At 48.9% G+C, this 27,331-nt stretch overlaps 1 protein-coding gene across 1 annotated transcript in view; it reads left to right on the forward strand.

The window, feature by feature from the left end:
- The window catches only part of NOTCH1 (notch receptor 1), a 93,911-nt gene that overhangs the window by 36,465 nt on the left and 30,115 nt on the right, over window positions 1-27,331 (forward strand). The window contains exons 3-16 of the mRNA XM_028715869.2: window positions 115-377; window positions 498-836; window positions 4,437-4,559; window positions 5,436-5,669; window positions 5,837-5,992; window positions 7,139-7,324; window positions 8,697-8,810; window positions 13,007-13,120; window positions 16,768-17,001; window positions 18,062-18,172; window positions 18,610-18,802; window positions 20,848-20,993; window positions 23,221-23,334; window positions 25,635-25,754. Coding sequence (XP_028571702.2) covers window positions 115-377; window positions 498-836; window positions 4,437-4,559; window positions 5,436-5,669; window positions 5,837-5,992; window positions 7,139-7,324; window positions 8,697-8,810; window positions 13,007-13,120; window positions 16,768-17,001; window positions 18,062-18,172; window positions 18,610-18,802; window positions 20,848-20,993; window positions 23,221-23,334; window positions 25,635-25,754 — 2,447 coding nt within the window. The remainder of the gene's footprint in view (window positions 1-114; window positions 378-497; window positions 837-4,436; window positions 4,560-5,435; window positions 5,670-5,836; window positions 5,993-7,138; window positions 7,325-8,696; window positions 8,811-13,006; window positions 13,121-16,767; window positions 17,002-18,061; window positions 18,173-18,609; window positions 18,803-20,847; window positions 20,994-23,220; window positions 23,335-25,634; window positions 25,755-27,331) is intronic.

Below are 27,331 nucleotides of genomic sequence, written 5' to 3' on the forward strand. Positions count from 1 at the left end.
GCATTCAGAGGCAATGGAGGTGCAATGTAACCATTGAGGTTTGCTGTTTTGGGTAAATGCTGCCATGCCACCACCCTCCTTAGTCTTGATGTGTCCCCTTCTTCCTCACCCTAGGTGCCCCAGCTCTCATGTGGGCAGCCGGTGCCACCTGCAGAACCCGTGTCTCAGCTACCCCTGCAAGAATGCGGGCACCTGCCAGCCCATCGTCCGTGGCAATGTGGCCGAGTATACCTGTGCCTGCCACCTAGGCTACACTGACAAGCTGTGCCTTACTCCAGAGGAGAACGCATGCCTCAGCAGCCCCTGCCACAATGGAGGGAGCTGCGACCTTGTCACGCTGACGGAATACAAGTGCCGCTGCCCTCCAGGATGGTCAGGTAAGCGGGCGGCAAGTCTTTGAGCACCAGCAATCCCAGGTTATTATCAGTCCCAACTCAGTTGGGCTGCAGAATGTTTTTCTAAAGGAAGCTTGTGTTCTGTGTTCGCCCCTTCCCTAGGCAAAACATGCCAGCAGGCAGACCCTTGTGCCTCCAACCCTTGTGCCAACAGTGGGCAGTGTGTGCCCTTCGAATCGACCTATGTGTGCAAGTGCCCGTCGGGCTTCCATGGGGCCACATGCAAGGAGGACACCAACGAGTGCAGCCGCTCCCCTGCCATCTGCAAGAACGGCGGCACCTGCACCAACGAGGTGGGCTCCTACCAGTGCCACTGCAGGCAGGCCTACACAGGACAGAACTGCGAGCACCTTTACGTCCCCTGCAACCCCTCGCCCTGCCAGAACGGAGGCACCTGCCGGCAGACCGGAGACACCACCTACGAGTGCACCTGCCTGCCAGGTATGGATGGGGGCACTGCCCGGTTCTTGCTGGCTGCTTGAAGCTGCCTTTCCTCCTTGGCTTCTAGTGGCCCCGAGCCCTTGGTGGGGGTGGGTACGTAGGAAGCTGCCTTCTGCTGAGCCAGAGAATGGGGCTCCCACTGAGCTCCAGCCCTTCACCAGGGTGTTTGTGGAGAGGAGTTTCTAGTCCTCAAGAGTTCTGAACCAAAGCGCTGAATTAAATAGAAATACAGGAAGCTGCTCAGTGCTGAGATATAAAGCTAGAATATTCCAATTGCCCAACTGCTATACGGCAGCTCTTTATGCCCCATGCAAACCACCTGGACCCAGAGCAAAGAGGGGCTTCTTTGCCCCTTCCAGCAAGCTACCCACCAGCAGCCTGGCTACTAGTGGTCCTGTCCTGTGGCACCCAGGCTTGACATCTGCAGCTAGAGGTCCCTTAGATAGGTTTCCTCCCCACCCAAAGTGCTGCTCAGCATCAGTGCAGTCCGTTTCCCAGGCAGCAATCAGATCCTTCCGTGTACCCAGGAGGGGCAGAGAGGGGTCAGTTATCGCAACAGGAGTGTGCTGCTGCCAGGCTCTTCAAAAACAAAGCCCTCTTCCCCTGTTGTTGTTTTTTCCATCCCAACTGCCTGCTAACTTTATCTAAGACCCCTATTGCTGCTGCTGCTGCTGCTGCTGCTGCTGCTGCTGCTGCTGCTGCTGCTGCTGCTGCTGCTGTTAATGTGCTGCTTTGAGTTTGAAAGCATTGGTGCCTCTCCAGCTGATTAATTGCTTGGGACAGGCTCAAAAGGAGTTGCGAAGTGTCTTTGCTGCCTGATCCTTAGATTGGTCAATTGGGCTTCTTTGAAAGATTAATCAGTTTGGAGAGGCACAAGTTCAAAAAGTAACAAAGAAGAACGAATCAGGCTTCCTCTTATCTTAGCTGCCCTACTTTTTTAGCATTCACAAATGACTAATTTTTCTTTTTTTTTCTTTTTGTCTGACCTGCTGCCTATTCTTTGCATTTCTTTTTTTTTAACACCCAGTCCTCTTTCTGTGCCTCTTAACAGCAGCCAGAGAGGCAGCAATTTAACAGCTTTGTGGCGAGTCAGATATTGGTCCATCTAGCTCCATATTGCCCATTCTGACTGGCAGCAGCAGTGACTCTCCAGGATTTCAGGCAGGGGACATTATTTTTCCTCCAATCACGGCATCTTCATGACAAGAATAACTTCTCTGAGCTGTAGCTCAGTGGTAGAATACCTGCTTTGCATGCAGAAGGTCCCAGGTTCAATCCCCATTGGCATCTCCAGGCAAGGGCGGGGAAAGACTCCTCTTGAAGCTTTGGAGTGCCACTGCCATCTGTGTAGACAGTATGGAGCTAGATGGCTTTTTGGTCTGACGTTCCTGTTTTATTCAGAATCTTAACTTTATTTTTAGGAGGAGGGCTGCTTTTTTTGTGCAGAAGGCCCCAAATCCAACCCCCAGCATGTCCAAGAGGCTCTCCACGTGAAAACCTAGACTGCCACTATCAGCCAGTGTAGGAAGGTCCTGGGCAGAATGGGCCATTTGTCGTTACTCATTAAAAGGCAGCTTCTATTGTACATATAGGAAGTAGGAGTTTTCTAAAAAAAACACACACAAAAAACCTTGCAGCCCGCAGTCAAAACAGCTGTTGCTTCACTTCTAGGTGTGTGTGTGTATCTTTTTGCATAACCTGCTTCTCCAGCTCCTTCACTGTATACTCTCAAGTATATTGCTTTCACCCTGAGTTGAGGACACAGGGTGGCAGCTGGAGAAATCTGTGTCAATGAAGAGCAGAGAAGGAGGGTTCCTTGATCAAACAAGATCCTGCTTTTTCCCTCCTCCTCCTCTTCTATTTTTGAGAGTGGGAGATCCTTTCTGTGTGGAAACGAGCAAGTCTCTGGGTCCATTGCTGTGTCACGTTAAAGCCTTCAGACTTTGATGGAGCTGGTTTCTTGGGAGGAGGCAGAGTATGCATCCAAATGCCAGCCGGCTGGGAAATCACAAGTGGGGGAGAGCGCTGCTGCTGCTCTTGTGCCTGAGTCCTTCTTGTGTTCTTCCCTTCGGGGGTATCTGGTTGGCCACAGGGAGAACAGAAGTCTGGGCAAGGGGCACCATTGGCCAGACCTAGCCACAGCAGGGCTCTTCTTAGGTTCCTGTCGCAGAAATGGACCCCTTGTTTCGGGCTGCAAGTGTCAGGATGCTAGGAGGACTTCCTTGCGCATGGGGGGGGGGGGGAGAGAGAGAGAGAGAGCGGCAGGAGCAGGAAGAGAAAAGCAGGTTACATCATGGACGGCACAGGGAGCTAAAAGGAGGTGAAGCGGGCAGGGCCCTTCCGCTATAAAACCCTGTGGTTGGCGGAGTCTGTGTGGCACCAGTCCCATTCTCTACCCCCACCCCCAATTGCAGTGCAGTTCCTTCCTTTCTGGGCCCTATTTTCCTGCTGTGCTGAATGGAAGGACACCAGGCGATGGAGCCTCCTGCACTGGAATCTCCCACACACTTCATATTGCATTCTCTCCCCACAATTATTAAACAGCTCCTCTCTTGGGAGCTTAGGTAGAAACAGGTTGCTGTGGCCAGATACTCACACAGCTTTTCTGCAAAGTCTTGCACCCGGGGGCTCGCTACTCTGGCTTCACAGTAAAAGTGAACGTAAACATAGTCTTATGCAAATTCAGGCGTGTTGGTTCCTCCAGGGTGCAGCAGTTAAGTTTCTGGAAAAAACAAAACAAATGGTGATGCTCCAAGAACAAATGTGAGCTGAGCCTTTGGCCCTCCAGGTTGTTGTTGAATTACAGCTACCTTCCTCTCACAGGGATCAAGAGCTCCTGCTGAGAGAGAAAGGGGGGGGGTCCCGTTAGTGGGGTCACAACATGTCTGGAGAGCGAGGGGTGGCACCCAGTTCACCGTGTGCTGTATTTGAACCAGCAAGGTTCAAGCCCCTTGCCCTCCAAGAGAAGAAACAAGCAAGCTTGTGTTCTTTTAGAATGGACTTCTTCATGCAGCACATAGTTACGACTGTGGAACTCACCCCCCCCCCACAAGGAGAAGTGATGGCCAACTAGGATGGCTTTAAAATAGGTTTAGACAAATTCATAGAGGAGAGTTTACTAGGCACGCTGGCGATGCTCTGCCTCCATATTTGGAAGCAATAAATGCTTCTGAATAGCTGTTGCTGGAATGTTCAGGAGGGCAGGGTTGCTGTTGTGCTCTGCTTGAGGGTTTCCCAGAAGAGGCACCTGGCTGGTGACTGTCTATGCTACGTTGGGCCCTCTTTGGCCTGATCCAGCAGGCTCTTCTTAAGTTCTTAAGCAAGCATGGAGGCTCCAAATCCAATATATAAGGTAATTTTCCAGTATTTTTTTTTTTAATGGGGCACCCATATTTTCTGAGACTGGATGGCATTTCACGTCAAGTCAGATTGACAGCATCTCTTGAGGTTTTCCAGCAAGCTGAGCAATTTTGCATCCTCTGCCACTAAGTAACAGAGCCTGCTGTTTCTCCCCCATTGTCAGAGGGGGCTAAAAACCAGGTCTGACACACGTTTTCTTCCTTTCCCCTTTTTCTTTCCCTACCTTCAAACACCTGGCAGGTTTTGCTGGTCAGAACTGTGAGGAAAATCTCAATGACTGCCCAGGGAACAACTGCAAGAATGGAGGGACCTGCGTGGACGGGGTGAACACCTACAACTGTCAGTGCCCCCCTGAATGGACAGGTAGGGAATGGAGGCCAATATCTTTGGGTGGGGGACTAGGGAATAGGCAAGGGTTTGGCTCCAGGGAGGGTCATGGTCAGGGTTTGAAGACTGGCTCAGCTGCACCCTTCCAACCCATTCTCTGTTCATAGGGCGCACCTAAGATGCCAAGGTTTTAATGCACTTGCAGACCTTTACAGATTTATGTTGAAAGTTATGCATTATGAAATACGCAATACAGTCGTATCTCAAGTTGAATGTGCTTCGGGTTGAGCGCGTTCGAATTGCGCTCGGCAGCAACCCGGAAGTAACGGAGCGCATTACTTCCAGGTTTCGCCACTCGCGCATGCGCAGACGCTCAAAATGACGTCACGTGCATGCGCAGAAGCGGCAAAACGTGACCCGCAGACGCATCTTACGTTCCGTTCGGGATGCGAACGGGGCTCCTAACTGATCCCGTTCGCATCCCGAGGTACCACTGTATTAGTGTTGTTATTGCCATTTTATTAGCCTTAGCTACAACTATTATTGGTGTTGCTCTTGCTACCATTAATAATGTTGCTGGGGCTTATCCCACATTACACCTCCTCAAAGTAAGCCTATTGAAATGGGTGAATTTGACTCGCTCAGGTCACCCAAATTTTAGTAGGTCAGCTCTGCATAGGACTTAGCTGTAAACAACCCACTCTTACAATTATCACGATTGTTACTGATGACCTTGCGTTATATAAGTTAAATAAATTTGCTGTCTTTTGACAATGAGGGCAAAGATGATGTCCAACTCATCTCTTTACTCTGCCCCACTGCGATTCCTGCGTTGCAGGGGCTGGACTAGATGACCACCCCTTGGGCCCCTTCCAACTCTTCCAATTCTATAATTCTGTGAACCTCTTCCAGGCCAGTACTGTGCAGAGGACGTGGACGAGTGCCAACTGATCCCCAATGCTTGCCAGAACGGGGGCACGTGCCACAACACCCATGGCAGCTACAACTGCGTCTGTGTCAACGGCTGGACAGGCGAGGACTGCAGCGAGAACATTGACGACTGCGCCAACGCTGCCTGCTTCGTGGGAGCCACCTGCCACGATCGTGTGGCCTCTTTCTACTGCGAGTGCCCGCATGGACGGACAGGTGCGGATCGAGGGAGCTGAACGGAAGGTCCCAGCTCTCTCCCCTGTTGGTACACAAAACCAGGGGTGCCACTTTGGGGTGGGTGGCCATGGCACTTTAGAGAGAGGGAGGGTCGGAGCCCCCCTGCAAGCATTCTTCTCTAAGCACCTGTGCCCGTTTCCTTGCAGGTCTGCTGTGCCACCTCAACGATGCTTGCATCAGCAATCCCTGCAATGACGGGTCCAACTGCGACACCAACCCAGTCACTGGGAAGGCCATCTGCACCTGCCCCTCTGGCTACATGGGGCCTGCCTGCAACCAGGATGTGGATGAATGCTCGCTTGGTAAGTGGGCACAGGGAGGACTTGGCGGGGAGAAATACCAGTGGAAAGGGACCTGCATAGTCTGTTCTAGCCTGAAACCCAATGTAATACAGTCAGCACACAGGAAATAAAAAAAGCATGCCTCACACAAAGGACTACAGAACAAAGCAGATAGCAAAATGCAAAATAACAACAACTGTAATCTTGAGTTAGAATCGTAGAGTTTGAAGGGACCCTCAGGGTCATCTAGCCCAACCCCCTGCAATGCTGGAAACCTGGCTGACAGAGTTACTTGCTGAAAATACTGTCTCTTGGTTTCAGGTGTTGGTTTTTTCTCACCGATAGAAATTTAGCTGCCATTGATGCCTTTGTTTATGTTTTTATCTTCCATTAGATTTTTAACATAAAAGTTGAACTGACCTTGGTCAGCAAAGGGGCCAATTTTTTTTCTGCTGCCAAACTCCAGTTTAGTAATTGCAGAACAGATATACATTGTTTTGTGGATTCCAGCTCCTGATAGTTAACAGGGACATAATACCTTGAAGGAAAGAGGGGAGCCAGCATACCTGCTGTCCCACAGCACTTAGGATGTGGAAGGACATCGAATCTGCCCAGAGTTAACACTCTGCATTATTTAGCAACATTTGGACCCCCCAAAATAGGGAGCTAGCTAGAGCAGGTCACCATAAGAAATATTCAAGGAGTACAGTGGGATCCTGAAACCCAGCTCAGGAGACTATATGCAAACAGAGAGTTTGGGGAAGGACAAGGCCAGGAGCCAAAAAGGTACAGGCTGGGAGGTCCCGATCCATGGCCACCATCCCCAGTCATGCTCTGTTGCTTCCTTTGGGAGCTACTGCTTCTCCCCACTGTGTTTTTTTTTTGTGTGTGTGTTCAATTTGGATTTGATTTAATATTTGTTTGCTGCTTTCTGGAAGGGGGGGAGCACAACGGCAGTGGCAAGCTCAGAGCATCTCACAACAACAACCGTGTTACAAATGAACAAACAATATTTCTTGTATTGAAAAATTCACGACAGCCTGTAGATAAAGCAAAGGCGAACACAGGAGTAGTAAAGAATGAACACAGTTCAGTACAAACTCGGAAGACCAGTAATGTTAATATAGAATGCTGATTATGTCTTTTTAATGGTTCTGAACCCAACAGGTGCCAACCCCTGTGAGCATGCGGGGAAGTGCCTCAACACAGAGGGCTCCTTCGAATGCCAGTGCCAGCAAGGCTACTCTGGCCCCCGCTGTGAGATTGATGTGAATGAGTGCTCATCAAACCCCTGCCAGAACGATGCCACCTGCCTGGACCAGATTGGGGTCTTTCACTGCATTTGCATGCCAGGTGAGTGCCCAGTTCTACGTACCACCCAGGAGGTATCCCCAGCAGTGTGCCCTCTAGGTGTTGTTGAACTCCCAGCTCCCTCTATTATTCACTTACACACACACACGCCCCAAAGGAGTTCAAGGTGGCATGCATGGTTCTTCCTCTGCTCCTCATTTAATTCAACAACCCTGTGAGGTTAGGCTTAAGCTAAGAGGCGGTGACTGGCTCCCAAGTTCCTGTCTGGAAAGCTTTGTGGCCAAGTTGGGGGGTGGGGGATTTTAACCCCGATCTCTCCCCTAGTCCTAGTCAACACTCTTAACCACTGCATCAAACCTGACTCTCAGCATAGCCAGTGCTTGTGAATGATGCTGGGAGCTGGTGGTCCAGCAGCAGCTGCAGGTCACCACATTGATAGCCTCTGGTACAACCTATTTGTGTATCAGTTTGTGCCTGCACTGTGTGAAGCCTGATGCCTAGGAGAGAGGTGGCGTCTCGGCATATTCTGCTTCGGCGCTTGCCACACCTGGACTTCTCCTACCAATGAAGTAAAGCCATAGGGTTGGTGCAGCTACTGAAAAGGCCCTGTCTCTTGTTGCCATAAGCTGTGCCTCCCTCTAGGGTGGGACCATAGAGAAAGGACATTTCCTTCTGATCTTAGGAAGAGGGGCAGGTGGGAACCCCATGAAACAGATCAGCATGCTCTTCTGAGATCTGGGAGAGACTCGGTGTGTGTGGGCTGCCTTTACACTCTTGAGTAACTTGTAAGAGAGCTGCCTCCTAAAACACAGGGTGCTTTGGTCTTGGAATGCCTGGGTTTTAGGAAGTTTAAGAGGGTCTGCCAGGGAAACAAGCAAGCTGCTTTGACCCTAGCCTGGATGCACAGGCCCAGAGCCTTTTTAAAAGTAATTGCCTTGGTGCACCCCAGATCCCCTCCCTCCGGGGCTGCAGGAGTAAGTGGGAGGATGGAAGGTGGCAGCAATTACCATAGAGTAAAACCCATTGGCAATACTGCAGGGCTGTTGTGTTGCAGCTGGTCAAGGAAGGGGGTGGGAGAGCCTCGCTTAGGCGCGCGCGCGCGCGCACACACACACACACACACACACACACGCATCACATCCTGAACAAGAGCAGTCCTGATATGTGTTGATGCACTACAACATTTTGCTGCCACCAAACTGCAAGAGAAAGTGGCTTAGCAGAGCCAGGAGTCTCTCCTCTACCATAAAGCCAAAAGAGGAGCTGGCCTTGCCAAAGGTGGGCTTGAGCCATTTGCTGCTGGCTCTTTGAGGCACGGACCTTTTTCTGCTATAGGTGTGCTGTCCTCTCAGCATGCATCAGGGGAGCTCCTTTAGGCTTACCTTTTCTTTCCTTGTTGGGAAACTCCTTTCAGGCTATGAGGGCATCTACTGCGAGATCAACACGGACGAGTGCGCCAGCAGCCCCTGCCTGCACAACGGGAACTGTGTGGACAAGATCAATGAGTTTGCCTGCGAGTGCCCCAGAGGTACTACTGGAGCGGGGTGGGGTGGGGATGGAGGGGCATCGATCTCTCCGCCTTCAGTGCAAAGCCTTTGTAGTGAGAACGGAGCTGCAGTTAATCCACCACCCAGAGGCAAACCTCGCCGGCAGGTTTGAAATACGCTCAGAGTGGGCAGCTCGGGGGAAATTGGATGCTTCTCCTCTGATGTCTCTTAATTCTGGCAGTTCCAAGGGGCTCCATGCCTGCATTTGAGGTGGAGGAATGTGGTGTTGAGAAGTGGGTTGCCCTGTCTTTGAAGGAGTGTTTGGGGGGGGGGCTGCCACTGCTGTTAGCCTTGGTAAGTAAAGGAAACCTCTGGGTCCAGAGGTCCAGTTTACCTTTCAGGCAGGGGGTATCTCCTAGCCTTACCTAAAGAAGCCACCAGAGGCTGAACCCTGGGGTTCTGAACCTTTTGCATGCAAAGCAGAAGCTCCATGCCACTGGTGGCTTTTTCCCCTAAAAAAGGAAGTAAGGTTACTAGTCCTCATGATTCTAAATAAAGGGCAGGTTTAAATAGAAATCTGCCTTGCACAGACAGAATTTGCACTGTGTTCAGGACAGAAAGAGCTCCCCCCCCCCCGCATCAGAGGTGTTGTGTCTTTAAATGCCAGTTGCTGGGGGGTGGGCTAGCAAGGAAGTGCTATTGTGCTCAGGGCCCTGGTGTGCACGTCATGTGTGGATGAGAGGAGTGTGCACTGGGAAGCTTGGGAATCACCCAGGCACACTCATCATCAGGCAGACGGGACTGGTTCCGTTCTCTGCTCAGTGCCTGCCCTATGGAGAAACTGAGTTTATCATTTGGTGTGTGTGTGTTTGTTTGTGTGTGTGTGTGTGTGTGTGTGTGTGTGTGTGTGTGTGTAAAATTGCTTTGTCATTACAAGATTCCTAACAGCAAATATAATTTAGGGTAAGTAGTTGTGACCACAGGAAAAAACCAATGACCTCTGTGGATCCTGTTACCTTTTTAGAGGCTGCATTCACTCGGTAGTTTATTTCGCCTTCATGACGTTTCCTCTGTGTTATATTTGAACTTTTGCATGAGATGAAAACCAGAGATCTAGCAGAATGCAGCGGAGGTTTCACTCTCATTTCTGTGTTATTTGCAAACAGACGTTTCTTCTGGAAGCAAATAACAGAGATACATGTTAAAACTTGCTCTACATTCCACTAGATTTTTAGAGGTGGCTTCTTCGCCATGTTAAAGCTCATATATAATGCAGGAATCAACAGTTAGGGAAACTTCAGGAAAATGGGATAAACTGTGCTGGGATTACAGCCTTCTCTATATTCCTGGAAGTGGATTTACATCGCGTGAAAGCTCAAATGTAACATGGAATCTAGCAGTTGGGGAAATGTCGGGAAAAGGGAATAGATCAGGGGTCAGCAGACTTTTTCAGCAGGGAGCCAGTCCACTGTCCCTCAGACCTTGTGGGGGGCTGGACTATATTTTGAAGGGAAAAAAAGAACAAATTCCTATGCCCCACAAATAACTCAGAGATGCATTTTAAATAAAAGCACACGTTCTACTCATGTAAAAACACGCTGATTCCTGGACCATCTGCAGGCCGGATTTAGAAGACAATTGGGCCAGATCCGACCCCTGGGCCTTAGTTTGCCTACCCATGGAATAGACTGTCATGTAAACACAGCCGAAATTATGCCACACCAGCTGCACAATGAGCCGCTGTGCCACTTTTGCAGAGTTAAGATGCTGAGGGTGGGGGTTAGGGGTTCTACCCTGTTGATTAGAAGGGGCTGCTACTTTGGGGGTTGTTTTGCCCCATTCTGACACCCCCTCTTTTTTGTGCAACTCAGAACAGCAAATGCACACACCTCTCCTCTCAGCATAAAGAGACCTTCAAGCCAAGCTCTACTTCCTCCTTCATCTGGGAGACAGAATGAAAGCGAGGGAGCGAGAAACCGAGGATCAATTTAAATAATGGCAGGGACAAGATTTGCACTTATAAAGGCCCCCCTAGTTGGGGAATAAGTTGGTGAGGGGGAGCACTGGGAAGCTGGGAGAGGCAGAATGAGAGGAAGGCTGGATGGATTTAAATGAGGTCTTGCAGTCCACAGGACGAGAGAATGGGGGAGAGGGCTGGATAATCCATGAAATGGGGCTTTGGGGGCTTTTTGAAGTCGAGAGGCCGGGCTTTCCTCCTCCTCCTTCTCCTCCTCCTCCTCCTCCTCCTCCTCCTCCTCCTCCTCCTCCTCTGTAGATGTAAATAAGATGTTCTCAGGGAGAGCCAGTCCAGCGCCCATTCAGAACCCCAGGCAGCCGTCTCCATGGCAATGGAGAGCGAAGGCCCTGAAAAACTTGATTTGGGGGCTGAATGGAGGGAAAGCAGAGCCCCAGGGTACAGAAGGCTGGCACCCCAAGTGTTGACGTGGAATGGTTGCCACAACAAGCCACAATTTACTAGCAAGAAGAGGATTTGAAGGTCCCCCTCCCCTTCAGCGTCTAGTTGGAAGAGTTTCTGTGTGTATGGAGGGGTGTGTGAAAAACCCACATTTTCAAGCTCTTTTTTCTTACCCTGCTTGTAGGGATAGTTTAGGGGTCCTTGTGTGTGTGTTTGTGTGTGTGTGTGTGTGTGAGAGAGAGAGAGAGAGAGAGAGAGCGCTCCACATTCACACCATAAAGCACTATGATTCCACTTTGAGGAGTCATGGCTTCCCCAAAAGAAACCTGGGAGCTGCTGTTGGTTCAGGTTGCTGTAAGTTCCTAGGAAACCCCTCTATTCCCTTCATGGAGCTACAGTTCCCTGAGTTCCCTTTGAAGAGGCATTGATGGTTAAACTGCTCTAGGAATTGTAGCTCTGTAAGGGGAATATGGGGGGTTGCCTAACAACTCAACCTCCTGAACAAACTATAGTTCCCAGGATTCCTTGGGGGAAAGCCATGGCTTTTTAAAGTGGCATCACAGTACTTAAAATGTATGGTGGCCAGAGGGTGCCAGGGGTGGGAAAGAGAAGTCATATTGGCTTTCTGCAGTGAAGTGGAGCAGATTTCTACTGCTTCGGTGCTGCAAACTTCCCAGAAACAAAATGTGTAACTAAGAAGGTACTGGAGACAGAGAGAGTTGGCTGTCGCTTTCGCACCTGGGCACTGTGCCAAGTGGGGCAACTGAAAAAAGGGGGCAGCCAGGCCCCCATGACATGCTTTTTACGCTCTCTAGAGAAGATTTCCAGAGACAGGACAAGATCTTGGAAGGGGGAGCAGTGCCCATCTGTCAGTTTGCATTTTTACATTTCTGGACATTTTTAAGGGATTGAGGATGGGGGGCGGGATACAGCTTTACCCTCCAGTTTGTGGGAAATCACAAGAGTTAACGTAATTGTCCGCCCCGAACTGGGTCCCCCCGCCCCACTTTGGGGCTGAGGATGTTTGTGGGAAGGCAGCTGTGAAGTGTATAATGACAGCCTATTCATCAAGATATTTCACAGAAAAGGTTTTTTGGCTTTTATTCCCAACTCCTCTGACTGTCCCTTGGGTACTCCTTTTTTTAAATAAAAGTGACTGGGAAATTCAAGCAGGGTGTCTGGACTGCATCCTGACCAGATAAAGATGTGCACAAAGGGGTCATCGCCAGCTAAGCCCTACTGAAGAGTAGAACCATTGAAAACTGAAGTTTTCGTAATTTCCCGTAATTTCCAATAGGTCTATCTTGAGTAGAACTAAAACTGAACTTAAGAAGGGCCTGGCTGCTGGATCAGACACTGGCGCCCCTCTATGCCGGCATCCTGTTCTCACTTGTGGTGAACCAGATGCCCGTATGGAAAGCCTGCAAGCAGGATCTAAGCACAAGAGCCCTCCCTATGCCATGGTTTCCAGCATCTAGCTCAGTATTGTGTCCAGTGGTTTCATGCAAGTCATGTTCCCAGCCCCACCTAGAGATGCAACCGGGGACTGAACCTGGGACCTTCTGCATGCAAAGCAGTGACTCTGTCACTAAGCCACAGCCCTTCTCCTAAAGCCCCTACAGTTTCCCTTTCTGGTCACCTAGAGGAATCCATTACTTGCCACAGGTGACTGGGCAAGAAGAGGCTTCTCACCTGTGGAAGAGGTGGGAGCCATATTTGTTCCTTATCAGTAAGGGAGAGGAGGAGGGTGACCACTACAGGGGTCTCGACCATACTGAAGTCGGTGCTCAGGCCAAGCTCAGCCTCTTTGTTTCCCGGCAGGTTTCAATGGCCACCTGTGCCAGTATGACATTGACGAGTGTGCCAGCACCCCGTGCAAGAACGGTGCCAAGTGTGTTGATGGCCCCAATGCCTACACCTGTGAATGCACTGAAGGTAAGCAGGGCTGGGGGTGTGGGATCTCTGACCTCTTCTGGAGGGCAGGGATTCTGAGGAAGGGGGCAGGCCACTGTGGAAATAATGAATTTCATTGCGCGCAAAGGAATTTTATTTATTAGACTTTTATATCGCTTGTGCTAAAAGAAAGTCTCTAATGTGCTTTAGTATATATTTTGTAACATGCCTTGATTGAAAACAAAACCCTTCTGTGCAGCACAAAAATGCTTAAAACAGATTATCAATAAGAAGAATAAACAACAATAATTTAAGAACTTTTTTAAAGGTTAAAAGCACAATGAACTAAAGCTTGCATCAACTTTCTAAATACCTGGTTAGGCCTGTCTAAACAAAAATGTTTTTAACAGGTGCCAGAAAGAGTACGGAGAAGGTGGTTGCCTGATGTCACTAGGCAGGGAGTTCCAAAGTATACTGCAAAGTAATGCAAAATAGAATAACGTAGTAGAGAATGTTACACAATGTTGGAACAAGAATTGTAAAACAAAACCCACACACCATAAAGCACAGACTGAACATTGTTAACAACAGTGTCATTAAAATCACCCATATCCCCAGGAGAATAAGGGCTTTTATTGGAGGAGGGCTACCTGGAGATTCCAGGGACTGTATACCACAGAGCTCCGACCCTTCCCCTAAAAATAAAGTAAGATTCTAGTCCTCATAGTTCTGAAGAAAGGGCTGAGTTAAATAGTTACGTTGGGGGTGCCATATACTGAGACTGACCCTTGGTGCATCTAATTCATTACTGTTTGCACTGAGTAGGGTCTAATTTTTCTTTTTCTGCATTTCATCAGACATGAGTCTAACAAACACTTTGCTCGTAAAGCCAGGCTACTGCCTATTCTCTCTTTGTATGTGTGTGTTTAAAAAAACTAAGTCCTGCTTCTGTGCCTCTGACAGTAGCTTGAGAGGCAGCAGTTTACCAGCCTTCTACTGATGCCATGGTCCCTCTAGCTCAGTCTACACTGGCTGGCAGCAATGGCACTCCAGAGTTTTCAGGCAGGAGATGATTCCAGCCATACCTGGAGATATATGTGGGGATTGAACCCAGGGGCCTTTTGCATGCCAAGCAGATGCCGCCATGACACTTCCTCAGATGTTTCTTAAAGGCCTAAAGGGGTCTCAGTTCGGCTTGCAACCTAGAAATGCTTTCAGGAGGGGAGGAGCAGCAGCTCTGATTCTTGACTGGTGCAATGCCAGGATCCCTGGCACCGACAACTGGTGGCACCCCCCCAAAAAAATATATTTGGACTCTGCTTCCATTTCCTCCCTCTCTCCCCCACTCCTCATGAGTTTTTCTCTGTGCAGCACCTGACACAATGGAGGCAGCCCCCCCTCACCGTGGCTGAAAGCCAAACATTGCTGGGGAAGGGGGTGTTGTGTGCCAGCAATTGGGGTCTTTGCCTCTGGTCTCCTCCTTCCTTCTTGGGCCCCTCGCCTCCCCGCAAAGGAGAAAGCGGGGACAGAGCAATACAAAAAAAAAAAGGCCATTTCCAAACCCTCACACACACATACACACAGGGTTTTTTTGGGGGGGGGGGAGTAGCAGGGGCCGTGTGCACTCGACGAGTGAAACTCAAGTAGGTTTGGGGACAAAGCCGACGCCATGAGCCGGCAGCAGTGAACAGAGGTGCTTTTGTGGGGGTCCTCCGCTAAAAATCTTCCAGCTGAACAGTCTCTAATGAGCATCTTGGTCTCACCGATGAAAAGCTGAGATGTGGATTTCGTTGATGGGGGAGGCCTGTGGGGAGGGGGGGAACAGTCAAAGCCTGACTTTGTCTTCCTTCCAACCCCCCTCTTCCTCCCCCCCCCACTCCCGGCTTTTGTCCTCCTCCCTCCTCTGTCTCCCGGCACTTCTCAGTTGCTATTATCCCTCCATACAGGCAGCCGTACATGCAGCCGTTTGTCCCAACCGAACCCGCACACACACCCCCGCACCTCCCCCTCCCGTCCTGGTCCTGCCCTTTTGGATTCCATGGCCAGCCTCTCTGAGCTGCATGCAGACAAAGTGGGGAAGAGGCTGCCTCTGGGCTCCTGCGAAAGACAGGAAGAAAGGAGTAGTCTGTGCAAGGGGAGCCATTGTGCGCTCCTGGGGACAAAGCCAGGCTCTCTTTGCATTCAGTTGGGAGGCAGTAGGGAGGGGGCTGCGGCTCCTTCTCCTTCCTCCGATCGTTAAGGAACCTCCCCTCCAAATCCTCTTGCCACGCGCTGTCTCCCCTTTGCAGCCAGGGCCCCCCTATCCATGTCTTGGCCACGCCGGCTGGCAAAGGGGTTGTTAGCTGCTGGGCTCAAGGGCACTTGGTGTGTGTTCGGTTCAGCTTCTGTGCCCCAGGCTCTCTGTGGGGGCTTCCCCGGGAACTCATCTGTATAGGAAGCTGCCTCGTGCTAAGTCAGACCATGACATAGGAACATCAAGTGAGCCTCTTGGATCTGGCCATCTAGCATGCTGTTTGCAGAGTGGCCAACCATAGCGGCCCACAATCAGGACCTGAGCACAAGAGCAACTCTCCCTTCCTGTGGTTTCCAGCAAATGGGATTCAGAAGCATTGCTGCCTCTGACCGTGGAGGCAGGGTGCAGCCATCGTGGCTAGTAGCCACTGATAAACCTCTTCCTCTTCCTTCTCCATGAATCTGTCCAATCCCCTTTTAAAGCCATCCAGGTTGGTGGCTGTCACTGCCTCCTGCAGGGGTGAGTTCCGTAGTTTCACTGGCCTCCACTTCCTGCACCAGGCGCTGATTCCAAACCAGCTTCAAGGTCACAGCAATGAGAAGAGCCACCTATGATTCCTGTAAGGACTGGTCATACCGGTGTTCTGTAATCAGGCTCTCCCTTAGAGAGAGGAGGCTCAGAAGGTGTCCACAAGAGGCTTTTTGGCTGTGTCCCACCAACCTCTGGAATGCTTTCTCAAGTGAAACCCACCTGCTGCAGACATTGACATCTTTTCAATGCCTAGTTAAGACTTTCCTCTCCTTGCCCCCTGCCCAGGCTACTCAGCAGTTGATGGAATTTGAAAAGTTTTGAAAAGTTTTTAAACTTAATTGCAAGTTGCCTATGGGTTGCCCTGTGTTGGTTTTTGTTGTTGTTTATTAAGCTTACAAGTTGCTTTATTACAAAAATAACTCAAAGCAGCTTATAAGGAAATAGCACGTACATTAAAACCAGCAGAAAGGTAGACTCTTAAGTGCAGACGTGTTTCATTTCTGGACCTCACAACTCTGGGGTTTAATATTAATGCACAAATGGACAACACGTCCAAGAGAGTCAAACTAACAATCAAGCCACTACTGTTCAATCAACCTGGTGTAGATATATGCAACATCAATAGAACATGGTTATAGGCTCTGAGGACACCTGGCAACTTGTGGAATGGTACATTTGTTTAAATCTTTGAAGTTAATTGTAATTAAATGGACATTTGGTGCTTCTGCAGGATGAGGGTTGGCATGGTTTAATATTCATTGTTGCTTCTTGTATAAAGAAGTGAAAACAATAACATATTGGGGGGGGGCGGAACCCAGTATAAAACAAAACAGAGAAAGATCTGTGTTGGGGTGACTAACTCCCAATTTATTGATTGACTGATGGACTGATTGTCATGACCTGCTTGGTGTTGCCTCCTCCTCAGGCTTTTCTGGCCCCCATTGTGAGACTGACATTAACGAGTGTGACCCAGACCCTTGCCACTATGGGACCTGCCAAGATGGCATTGCCACCTTCACCTGCCTCTGCCAGCCAGGCTACACGGGGCGTCTCTGTGACATGAACATCAACGAGTGCCAGAGCCAGCCTTGCAAGAACGGGGGCACCTGCCAGGATCGGAACAACGCTTATAACTGCCTCTGCCTCAAAGGGACGACAGGTAAGAGCTCCCAGGGGTGTTCACTGCAGCAGTCTTTTTGTAAAAAAATAAAATAAAATCCTAAGGGATGTTTAGGTAAGGCAAAGGCTCAGGACAGACAAAGGAAAGTACTTCTGCACTCAGCACATCGATTAGCTATGGGGATCGCTCCCATTTTCACAAGGGCCACATCATCTCCATTCTGTACTTGCAAGGAATTGATCTAGCAGCATGGCAGCACCTCATGCCCACTCGGGGATGTCCCAGTGAGAAGCCCACAAGCAGGAAATAAGAGCATAAGAAGAGCCTGCAGGATCAGGCCAAAGAGTGCCCATCTAGTCCAGTGTCCTGTTCTTAAAGTGGCTAACAAGGAGGACAAGAGGCCTCCAACTGTGGAGGCAGAACATAGTCTTATGGCTAGTCTTATGGCTAGTAGCCCTCTCCTCCTCCATGAATTTGACTAATCCTCTTTTAAAGCTATGCAAGTTGATGGGCATCACTGCCTTCATTGGGAGCGAGTTCCACTGATGATGGAAGAAGTCATTTCTGTTCCAGATCTTCCATCATTCAGCTTCATTGGACACCCACAGAGTTCCAACGTTACAAGAGAGGGAGAAAAGCTTTTCTCCATTCATTTTTTCCATGCCATGCGTAATTTTACAAATTTCTAGCATGCCCTCTCTTGCCTTTTCTTTAAACTGAAAAGACTCAAATGCTGCAGCCTTCCTCAGGCGAGAGGCTCAATCAGCCCCTTTGTTGCTGTAGTATCCAGCTTGGGTCCCCCGTCGTCCAGCTCCAAGGATCTTATTGTGAGAAGTGAGGTTAAGGGAATCGGGCAGAAGGCCTTCTCAGCAGCCATGCCCACCCAATGGAACGCCCTCCCAGCAGATGTCAAGGAGATAAATACCTGACTTTTAGAAGACATCTGAAGGCAGCCCTGTATAGGGAAGTTTTTAATGTTTGGTGTTTTGCTGTGTTTGATGTTTTAATCTGTTGGAAGCCACCCAGAGTGGCTGGGCCAACCCAGTCAGATGGATGGCATAGAAATAAATTCTTATTCTTAATTCTTATTCTTATTAAGGTCCCAATTGCGAGGTCAACCTGGATGACTGCGCCAGCAATCCATGTGACTATGGCAAGTGCATTGACAAAATCAATAGCTACGAGTGCACCTGTGAGCCTGGATATGCAGGTGAGGACGGGGGATGGGATAGGAGCAGAATGGGATCATAGAACCATAGAATTGTGGAATTGAAAGGGACCTAAACCAATAACGGTTGCGTTGCAGTGCAATGCAGGGAAGCCATTCTTGTATACTGTACAGTGGTACCTCAGGTTACATACCCTTCAGGTTACAGACTCCGCTAACCCAGAAATAGTACTTCAGGTAAAGAACTTTGCTTCAGGTTGAGAACAGAAATCGTGCTCCGGCGGCAGCGGGAGGCCCCATTAGCTAAAGTGGTGCTTCAGGTTAAGAACAGTTTCAGGTTAAGTACAGACCTCCGAAATGAATTAAGTACTTAACCCGAGGTACCATTGTATTGGGTTTTCTTTACGGCTATGGTGATTGGTTCTGGGTTGTGACACTGGGCCAGCCTGTGACCTCTTTCTCTTACCCAAACTTCACAGGGAGGATGTGCAACATCAACATTGACGAATGTGCCAGTAACCCTTGCCACAACGGAGGCACCTGCAGGGATGGCATCAACGGCTTCGTTTGCGTCTGCCCAGAAGGCTACCATGATCCCATGTGCCTCTCGGAAGTCAATGAGTGCAACAGCAATCCCTGCATTCACGGGAAATGCAATGATGGCCTGAATGGGTAAGCTTCTGGGGAGGGGGCTCTGGGGCTCTCTGGCTGGCATGGGGGAGTTCCCTCCGCTGTCTCACATGGTCAGATGCAGCCCTTGCCAAGCTGAGAGTAGAGCAAGGTAAGAGGTTCTGGGGTCACTTCCCAGACAGGCATCTCTCAGGTTCTCATAGTCACTTAGTTGGGCCCCATGACAACAGGATCATCATCAATAATTATCTATTGATTTATATGGAAAAAAAACCCCATCTAAGCAGTTTCTATATAACACAGTAAGACAATTTTTAAAGAGAGAAAGAGAAATATATGTACAACATTAAAAACCAAAAATATAAAGGAATATACAAAGGAATACATCATGGAAGCTGCAAAATGACACTGAGCAGAAGGCTCAGTCTAAGAAATTGTACCAAGCATTTTGGCTACAGAAGGAAATTTCTGATCGCTATCCTGCACATAACGATAGACAGTGGTTTAGAAGCTCCTTGTTGCAATTCCAACATCACATTTGGTGGAACATGCTTTTAGTGTGGTCATCCAAGCAAAGAAATCAGATTCCTAAACGTGGTGATTTAATACTCCTGCTAAGTGACTTGAAACCAAACATTGGGAAACTGGTATCACTTCATGAAGCCCATGCATCGAATTAAGAATTTGCTGCACAGTGAAGGAGTTACTAAGACTAAATGACTATCAGATGTTGAAAAGCTGGCATCCCTGCATCAAGTTCCATCAATTTTGTTGAATTAATTAAACTCAATAGTTTTAATTGGATTTTGAATAAATGTGCAATTAATTGTTACTGTTTTGAATTTTATTCTGCTGTTACCTTCCTTAGTGAGTTGTGAAAACCACTCTTCTGAATAATGCTTTTTATAGGTTAGGGGGCCGTGGGGATGAGTTGATGGAGCCAAGGGCATGGTGGCCCAACAAAATTTTGGGAACCATCGCTCTGTGTCTAGGGAAAGTCTACCTCTGAATAACCAGTGATGGGGAACAACAACTGGAGAGTGTTCTTGTGCTCAGGTCCTATTGAAGCATCTGGTTGGCCACCATGAGAACAGGATGCTGGGCTAGATGGTCCACTGGCCTGAGCCATCAGGCTCTTCTAATGTTCTTTGAGTCTACTCTGAATAATTCTTGGTTTGCATTATCCTCCAAGCATCTGTAAGAGATGTGGTCTTCCTGTGACTGCATGGAATCTGTGGGGTCAGAGGCAAGTCGCCCGTGAACTCCCAATTTCTAGGAATCACAAGTGGGGCTGTTGTACTCAAGTCCTGCTTGCCAAATAGTGGCATCTGTTTGGTCAAGTTTGGGAACAAGATGGCTGGACTAGATGGGCCATTGGCCTGACCAAATTGGCTCTTCTTATGTTCCTATAACAGCCGCCATACACCAAAGAAAAGAGAGCCCAGATAGGTTTCAGGAAGTGTCCCAGCTTAGTAGAACAGCAGATGTTTCCCAGGCAGAAAGTCCAGTAGGGCTGGGACTGTACACTGCCTGAAACTCTGAGGAGCCACTGTCAGCCAGTGTAGAGAATGCTAAGGCAGATGGGCGAAGAGTTTGGCAGCTTCCTGTCTTTGTTTGCCAGTTTGATGTCAGTTGCTAAGAATCACATGCAGGGAGGTGGCTAATACATTCAGGTCCTCCTTTTGTGGGCTTCTGTGAGAAGATGATGCTGGACTAGATGGGGCCTCCTTGGCCTGATCCAGCTGTTGCGGGACCCTTCTGAGGTTCTTAGAACTGTATACATGCACAGTGTCTGAAAGGAACAGGGCATCCAGGATGGCAGCTGCTTTGAGCAGCAGACATTTGGAACCAAAGATTACAAGAAGCATTACAAGATGGGTCTCTGTTGGGGGGTGGCTGCTGTAGACACACAGTCTGCACCAGCCCTTTCAATTGCCAACTTGGTGCCCGCCAGATTCTTTGGACCACAATTCACCCGCCAGGAGCAGGAGTTGTGTCATCCAAAACATCTGGAAGCCTCCACGTTGGTCCTCACACATGCACATGCTCAGGCACATGCTCATGCGCGTTCCGCTTCTTAACGACAGCTACAAGTGCGATTGTGACCCAGGCTGGAGCGGGACAAACTGCGACATCAACAACAACGAGTGCGAATCCAACCCTTGTATGAATGGTGGCACCTGTAAAGATATGACCAGCGGCTACATCTGTACCTGCCAGGAGGGTTTCAGCGGTAAGAGGTCTGGGGAGAGCGGATAGGGAGTGCTTGCCCTGCCTTGAGCACACCATGAGCACTGGCCCATGGTGTAACAGGTAGTGTCATTCTACTGTCCAGTCAATAGGTGGCACTAGACTTCCTGGTTATAGCTGGGTGGAGCTTTCTGGTCACTGTTCTTGGTGGGTTTTTTTTGTTTTTTTTGTGTTTTTTTTTTTGAGAGAGAAACAATCGAAACTCTATTAAAAGCCAGGAGAAAACAAACCAGAAGGAAGAAACTTTGATTAAATGGAAGGATGGGGTTTCTTCAGGGGGCGTCGGAGGCTGTATAAAATGAGACTGGAGGCCACAGGTTGCCCACTTCCAGGTGCTCCGAAGTTTTTTTAGCCATTGCTGGTCCTGCTCTAGAGTAAACCCACTGAAATGAATGAGCCTGAGTTAGTCATGGTTATTAATTTCAGTGGGTCTGAGAAGGACTAGGACCTTCACCCCTAGGATCCCAAGGTGGGTCACAACAATTTAAAATACAACATTAAAAGCAGTTTAAACAAATTGCCTTAAATGGCTCGGCGCCGCAATACCTCAAGGACCGCTTTCCCCCTTATAATCCATCTCAGACTCTGTGTTCATCACCCGAGGCCCGTAGTCGTGTGCTGCCTCCATGTGAGGTCCAAAGGGTGGCAGCACGAGAATGGGCTCCCCATTTGTGGAATCCTCACCCCTGGGAGGTTTTGCTGGCACCATCATCATATATCTTTAGGTGCCAGGTGAAAATGCCATTCTTCAACCAGGCTTTTGGCTGATTAATATGCTACAGCCTTTTAAATGTTTCTGTGGGACGAGGGGTGTATTGTTTTGCTGTTTTGTTTTACTTACCGTATTTTTCGCTCCATAGGGCGCACCAGACTATAGTTTTTAGGGGGGGGGAAATAAAGGGGGAAAAATATTTTTCCCCCAGCCCCAAAGAGCAAAGAAGCCAAAACAGCGAGTGGGATCCATCCCGCTGGCTGTCTTGGCTTCCTCTTTAGCCGCGTGCAACCTCTCCAGCTCGGAGAGGCTGCGCACAGCTTTGGCAGAAGCCAAGACAGCAAGCGGGATGGATCCCACTCGCTGTTTTGGCTTCATTTTCAGCCGCGGGGCTGGGGCAGGGGAAGCCCGGGCTTCCCCAGCCCCCAGAACGGGTCTGGGTGCGGCGGCAAGTCTTGCTCTCCCGGATTCAGCAAAAGGAACCCAAAGCCTTCGGAGTGCAGCGCGAGTTCACGCTGCACTCCAAAGGCTTCAGGCGGCTATCCCTGAAGCGTGGAGAGTGAGAGGGGTCGGTACTCACCGACCCCTCTCGCTCTCCATTCGCTCCATAGGACGCACACGCATTTCCCCTTCATTTTTGGAGGGGGAAAAGTGTGTCCTATAGAGCAAAAAATACAGTATTTACTTGTTTTTATCCTGCATTTTATTCAGTGAACTACCCTCAGATCTTATGATGAAGGGTGGTATATCAATCAATCAATCAATCAATCAATCAATCAATCAATCAATCAAATAAATGAATGAATGAATAAAATTGCAGGTCATAAGAATAGGGAGGATCCTGAACACATGCCTCTCAGGTCTGTCAAAGACCAGAGTGAGGAAGATACGTCATCAGCATGCCTGCTGAAAACCTTTCTATTTCTCCAGACCTATGCAGGCAATTAAGAGTACATCCCCACAATGGCCTATGGACGTTTGCTTTAATTTATTTTTATTTTTAACTGGTTTCAAACTTTTAATGATTTTATTATTTGGTTTTATGTTTTTATGCTGTTTAAAACCACTGTAATCATAGAAACAGTGGCATAAGAAAGTATTTTTTATAAATAAAAGCTGTACAGTGAAGGTGCCAGGCACACCTCTATTGAGGGGAAGTCTCACAGCATAGGGGCTGCCACAGAGAAGGCTCTCTCCCAGACACCACCTTCATTAACTTATATGGGAGTGGGAACTACCAAGAGGGCCCCCTTTGCCGACCACAACACTCAAGGAGGGTCTGAAGGGAAGGAGGCTGCCTCTCAGGTATTTGGGACTTAAGTTGTTTAAGGCTTCAAATACTAATGTGAGCACCTTGAATTGGGCCTGGAAATGGACTGGCAACCAGTTAAAGGCTTCCGGGAGGCTGGCTTGGGAAGGATCCCAGCCTAGGAGTCATGGAGAGAGGAGGCAAGCTTTGGCAGGCTGACCGTGCATGTGGGTCTCTCAATCTTCCCAGGTCCCAACTGCCAGACCAACATCAACGAATGCGCCTCCAACCCATGCCTGAACCAAGGGACCTGTATTGATGACGTGGCCCGTTACCAGTGCAACTGTCTTCCACCCTACACTGGTAAGAGACCAAACCCTGGATTAAAAACCTGTAGCCGTGGGAGCACCAGAAGCTGCTTTCTGCTGAGTCGGACCCATTGGTCCATCTTGCTCTACACTGACCGGCAGCAGCACCTCTTCAGGCAGAGAGTTTTTCTCAGCCCTGTCTGGAGATGGTGAACCTCAGGCCTTCTGTATGCAAAGCATCCATTGCATGCTGCTGAGCTATTGCTTTCCCCCTTAAATATAAAATAAGGTTCTAGTTCTCATGGTTCTGAATAAAGGGCTGGTTTAATGAGAAGCATAGAAAGTTTCCCATAGTTTTCTGGGAAGAGGGATTGATTATTAAACCGCTCTGAGAATTGTAGCTCTGGTGTGTGTGTGTGTGTGTGCGCGCGCGCGCAAATAGAGGTCTCTTGGACCCCTTAGCATACTGCTGTTTCCAGGATTCTTTGTGGGAAGCCATGACTGTTAAAGGTGGTGTGGTACTGCTTTAAATGTATCTTACAGGTATGTCTTCCCTCCAAGAACCCTGTAATTTACTGCACACAAAGCTACAGTTCCCAACACCCTTAACAAGCTACAGTTCCCAGAATGCTTTTTTTTCCGGGGGGGGGGGAGGGTGTCATAACTGTTTAAAGTGGCATGGTGCTGCTTTAAACATGGGGGCAGGTGTGATCTTAGCTTTTGTGCAAATCCGGAACTCAGGCCAGCAGAAGCACCTACGTCAAGGTTGTCTGAAGGGCGGCTTGCTCCTGTTTTCTGCCCTGAAATCAAAACCAGCTGGAAGAGTTTTCTAAACATAGGATGCTTCCTCCCGCTTATCATTTTCACATGCTCCTGAGCGGGGAGGGGGGAGGTCATCTTTTGGTTTGCTGGAACAGGAGGGACTCCTTTCCCACACTCACATTTTGCAGCACCTTTTTCTGTGAGAAAGCCTTCTTATATGAACCAGCTTTTCTTCAATGAGTCCATTTTTCACTAAAAAAAAAAATACTGCAAAAGGACTTTTCGCTCCTGGATGCTTCCTTTTGGAATGATGGAGGCCTCTCCCGCATCACCTGCATAGGCAGGTCCATCAGCTTTGTAAGGGCAGGGATTTTCTGCTGAGTTGAGTCCTCTCTACCCCGTTTCCTGCTTCACAAAACAGCAGCATCCTGCACACAATTAGAGGAAGCCATGACTCCTTTCCTGCCTTGGCCAGTTGCTGTGGAAACAATCCAGAGAAAAATGGGGGAGTCAAAGGCCCCCTTCTGGAAAACAGCAAAAGGGTCCTTGGATGGTAAGGGCCTGACAAGGGAGATAACGTAAAATGTGGGGAATATTGGCTTCGTAAACAGGAAGACAATGGGACAGAGGTGGGGAGGAGAGAAAATATGAGTTAAGTTGAACTCGCACACCCCATACAAATAGTGTTCCCTTATTGGGGTCGCCCTGACAGCATGCAGAAGCATGTGAAATTTGGGAACGTACCTTTCCAAAACACCCCTTCACAAGGGATAAGAAATACAGTGGTACCTCGGGTTTAGAACTTAATTCGTTCCGGAGGTCCGTTCTTAACCTGAAACTGTTCTTAACCTGAAGCACCACTTTAGCTAATGGGGCCTCCTGCTGCTGCCGCACAATTTCTGTTCTCATCCTGAAGCAAAGTTCTTAACCCAAGGTACTATTTCTGGGTTAGCTGAGTCTGTAACCTGAAGCGTCTGTAACCCGAGGTACCACTGTATGTTTCTTCCCCGAGAAGAGAATGTCTTGGAAAATCTCTCAAGGCTCCCAGCAACACCCTGAAGGCCCACAGGCCAAAGGGCACAGAAAAGTTTCTAGGAATGTGTGTTAATCTGTCTCTCTCTCACACACACGAAAATTTTGCACAGCATGTTGCTTCTCCATGCACACACAGATCAGCCCAAGTCTTATTGGGCAGCATGAGAAAAACATAGCATGTCCGCAACATTTTTAGGGCAAGTACTGGACCAAGAGGATGTAAGGAGCTTCCTTCTACTGAGCAAAGACAATTGGTCTGTCTAGCTCAGGATTGTCTACACTGGCTGGCAGCAGCAGCCCCAGCACAAGTAGGGACATCAGAAGGTGCCTTATGCTGAGTCGTTGGTCTGTCTAGCTCAGGATTGTCTACTTGACTGGCAGCAGTGATACTATAGGGTTTCAGGTGGGGAACAATCCCATCCTACCTGGCAACGCTGGCAGGAAATGAAACTAGGTCCTCCTGCATGCAAAGCAGATACCCTGCCTATTGAGCTGCTATGGCTGTTCCCCTGACCAAATGTGTGGACTCCCCTCAACTTTGATGTATTTACACTCCAGGGCCGACCTGTCGGGATGTCCTGGCTCCATGTGCAGATGGTCCCTGCAAGAACGGTGGCAAGTGCAGAGAATCTGAAGATTTTGAGAGCTTCTCTTGTGCCTGCCCTCCAGGGTGGCAAGGTAAGGGTTTGGTTCCCATTCCATGGTCTCCAGAGGTGCCCACATGGAAGTATGCGGTGGTGGTGATGGTGCCTGCTTCATTCACTGCAACAGAATATAGGGATGACTTCCAGTTCGGACAGCTTTAGAAAGGGGTTCGGTGAATTCATGGAGGAGGATGCCAATGACTGCCAGTCACAATGGCTATGTAACTGCCTCCACTGTTGGAGGAAGTAAATGCCTCTGAAGTTGCTGGGAATCACAAGTGGGGAGAGGTGCTGCTGTGATGCTCAGGCGCTGCTTGTGGGCTTCTCATTGGGGCATTTGGTTAGCAGCTGTGAGGACAGGATGCTGAGCTAGACAGGCCCCTTTTGGCCCAATCCGGCAGATCTCTTGTGAATGGCTTTAAATCTGGATTAGACAAATCAGTGGAGGAGAAGACTATCTAAGGTTGCTAGCCGCAATGGCTATGCTTTGCCTCAGTGGTTGGAGGCAGCAATGCTTCTGGACACCAGAAGCTGGAAACCAGAGGTAGTGGGAGTTGCTGTTGTGCTCAAATCCTGTTGGTCGGTTTTTCATGATGGACATCTGGTTGGCCACTGTGAGGCTGGACTTTGGCAGGATGTTGCAGCCAGAACATTCAGACTTAATAGACTGAGCCTTCTATTTCTTATAAACTATTGGGTGTATCCAAGTAAGTCCTCAGAGTAGACATGCTGAAATCAGTAGACCTAAGTTAGTCATGATCTGGGGCCTGTCACTGCCTTTTAGCATAGCCTACCCCACAGGGTTGTTCTGAGGATGAAACGGGGTAGGAGGAAAACCATGTACACCACCTTGAGCTCCTTGGGAGGAAAAGGTGGGATATATATGTAATAAATAAATAAGATTAAAATAACATCTGTGTTCATTAACTTTAGGGGATATACTCTTGAGTAAGACTACTGTTAGATGCAACTATATTGCTGGTTTTATTTTATTTTTAAAACTTGGACCAATGCAAATTATGTTCTGCGGTGTGCAGGTGGTAAAATAACTTTTTGAGAGTCTCCCAGGTCTCAGATATTGTTAATTTCCCTCTCTTCCCCCACCCAACTCCCTCAACACTGAGACTGAGAAAAAGAGAGTATTGCATCTCAGCTCTAAATAATAAAGATACCCTGAACAGGCCCCAGATAGGCCCCCCCCAAAAAAACCCCCACCTCCCTCACTCTCTCTCTCTCTAGTGGCAGGTTACTTGATTTATTGCCTGAAGCGACAACCGCTAAATAGGTCTTGGTTCGCCTAGGATGCACCTGCCTTCCTGCAGCCCCTTGCTCTGTGGTTAGCTGTTAATCTTCTCCCTTTGCTCTCTATCCCTCCTTTCTTGTTGCTGGTGCCTTTCTGGGCTCATTTACAAAGAGCCACTCCTCTTCTCTTCTCTTCTCTTCTCTTCTCTTCTCTTCTCTTCTCTTCTCTTCTCTTCTCCTCTCCAAGGACATCAATGATTGTATTTGGCGCTAGCCTCAATTGTTTTGCATGTTGTCAGTGAGCTGATCCCAAAATGACAGGCATTCATTTGGAATCCCTAGACAGCCCCAGGACAGGCAGGAAACTCA

Source organism: Podarcis muralis, chromosome Z (genome assembly GCF_964188315.1).
Source record: "Podarcis muralis chromosome Z, rPodMur119.hap1.1, whole genome shotgun sequence".
Classification (NCBI taxonomy): domain Eukaryota; kingdom Metazoa; phylum Chordata; class Lepidosauria; order Squamata; family Lacertidae; genus Podarcis; species Podarcis muralis.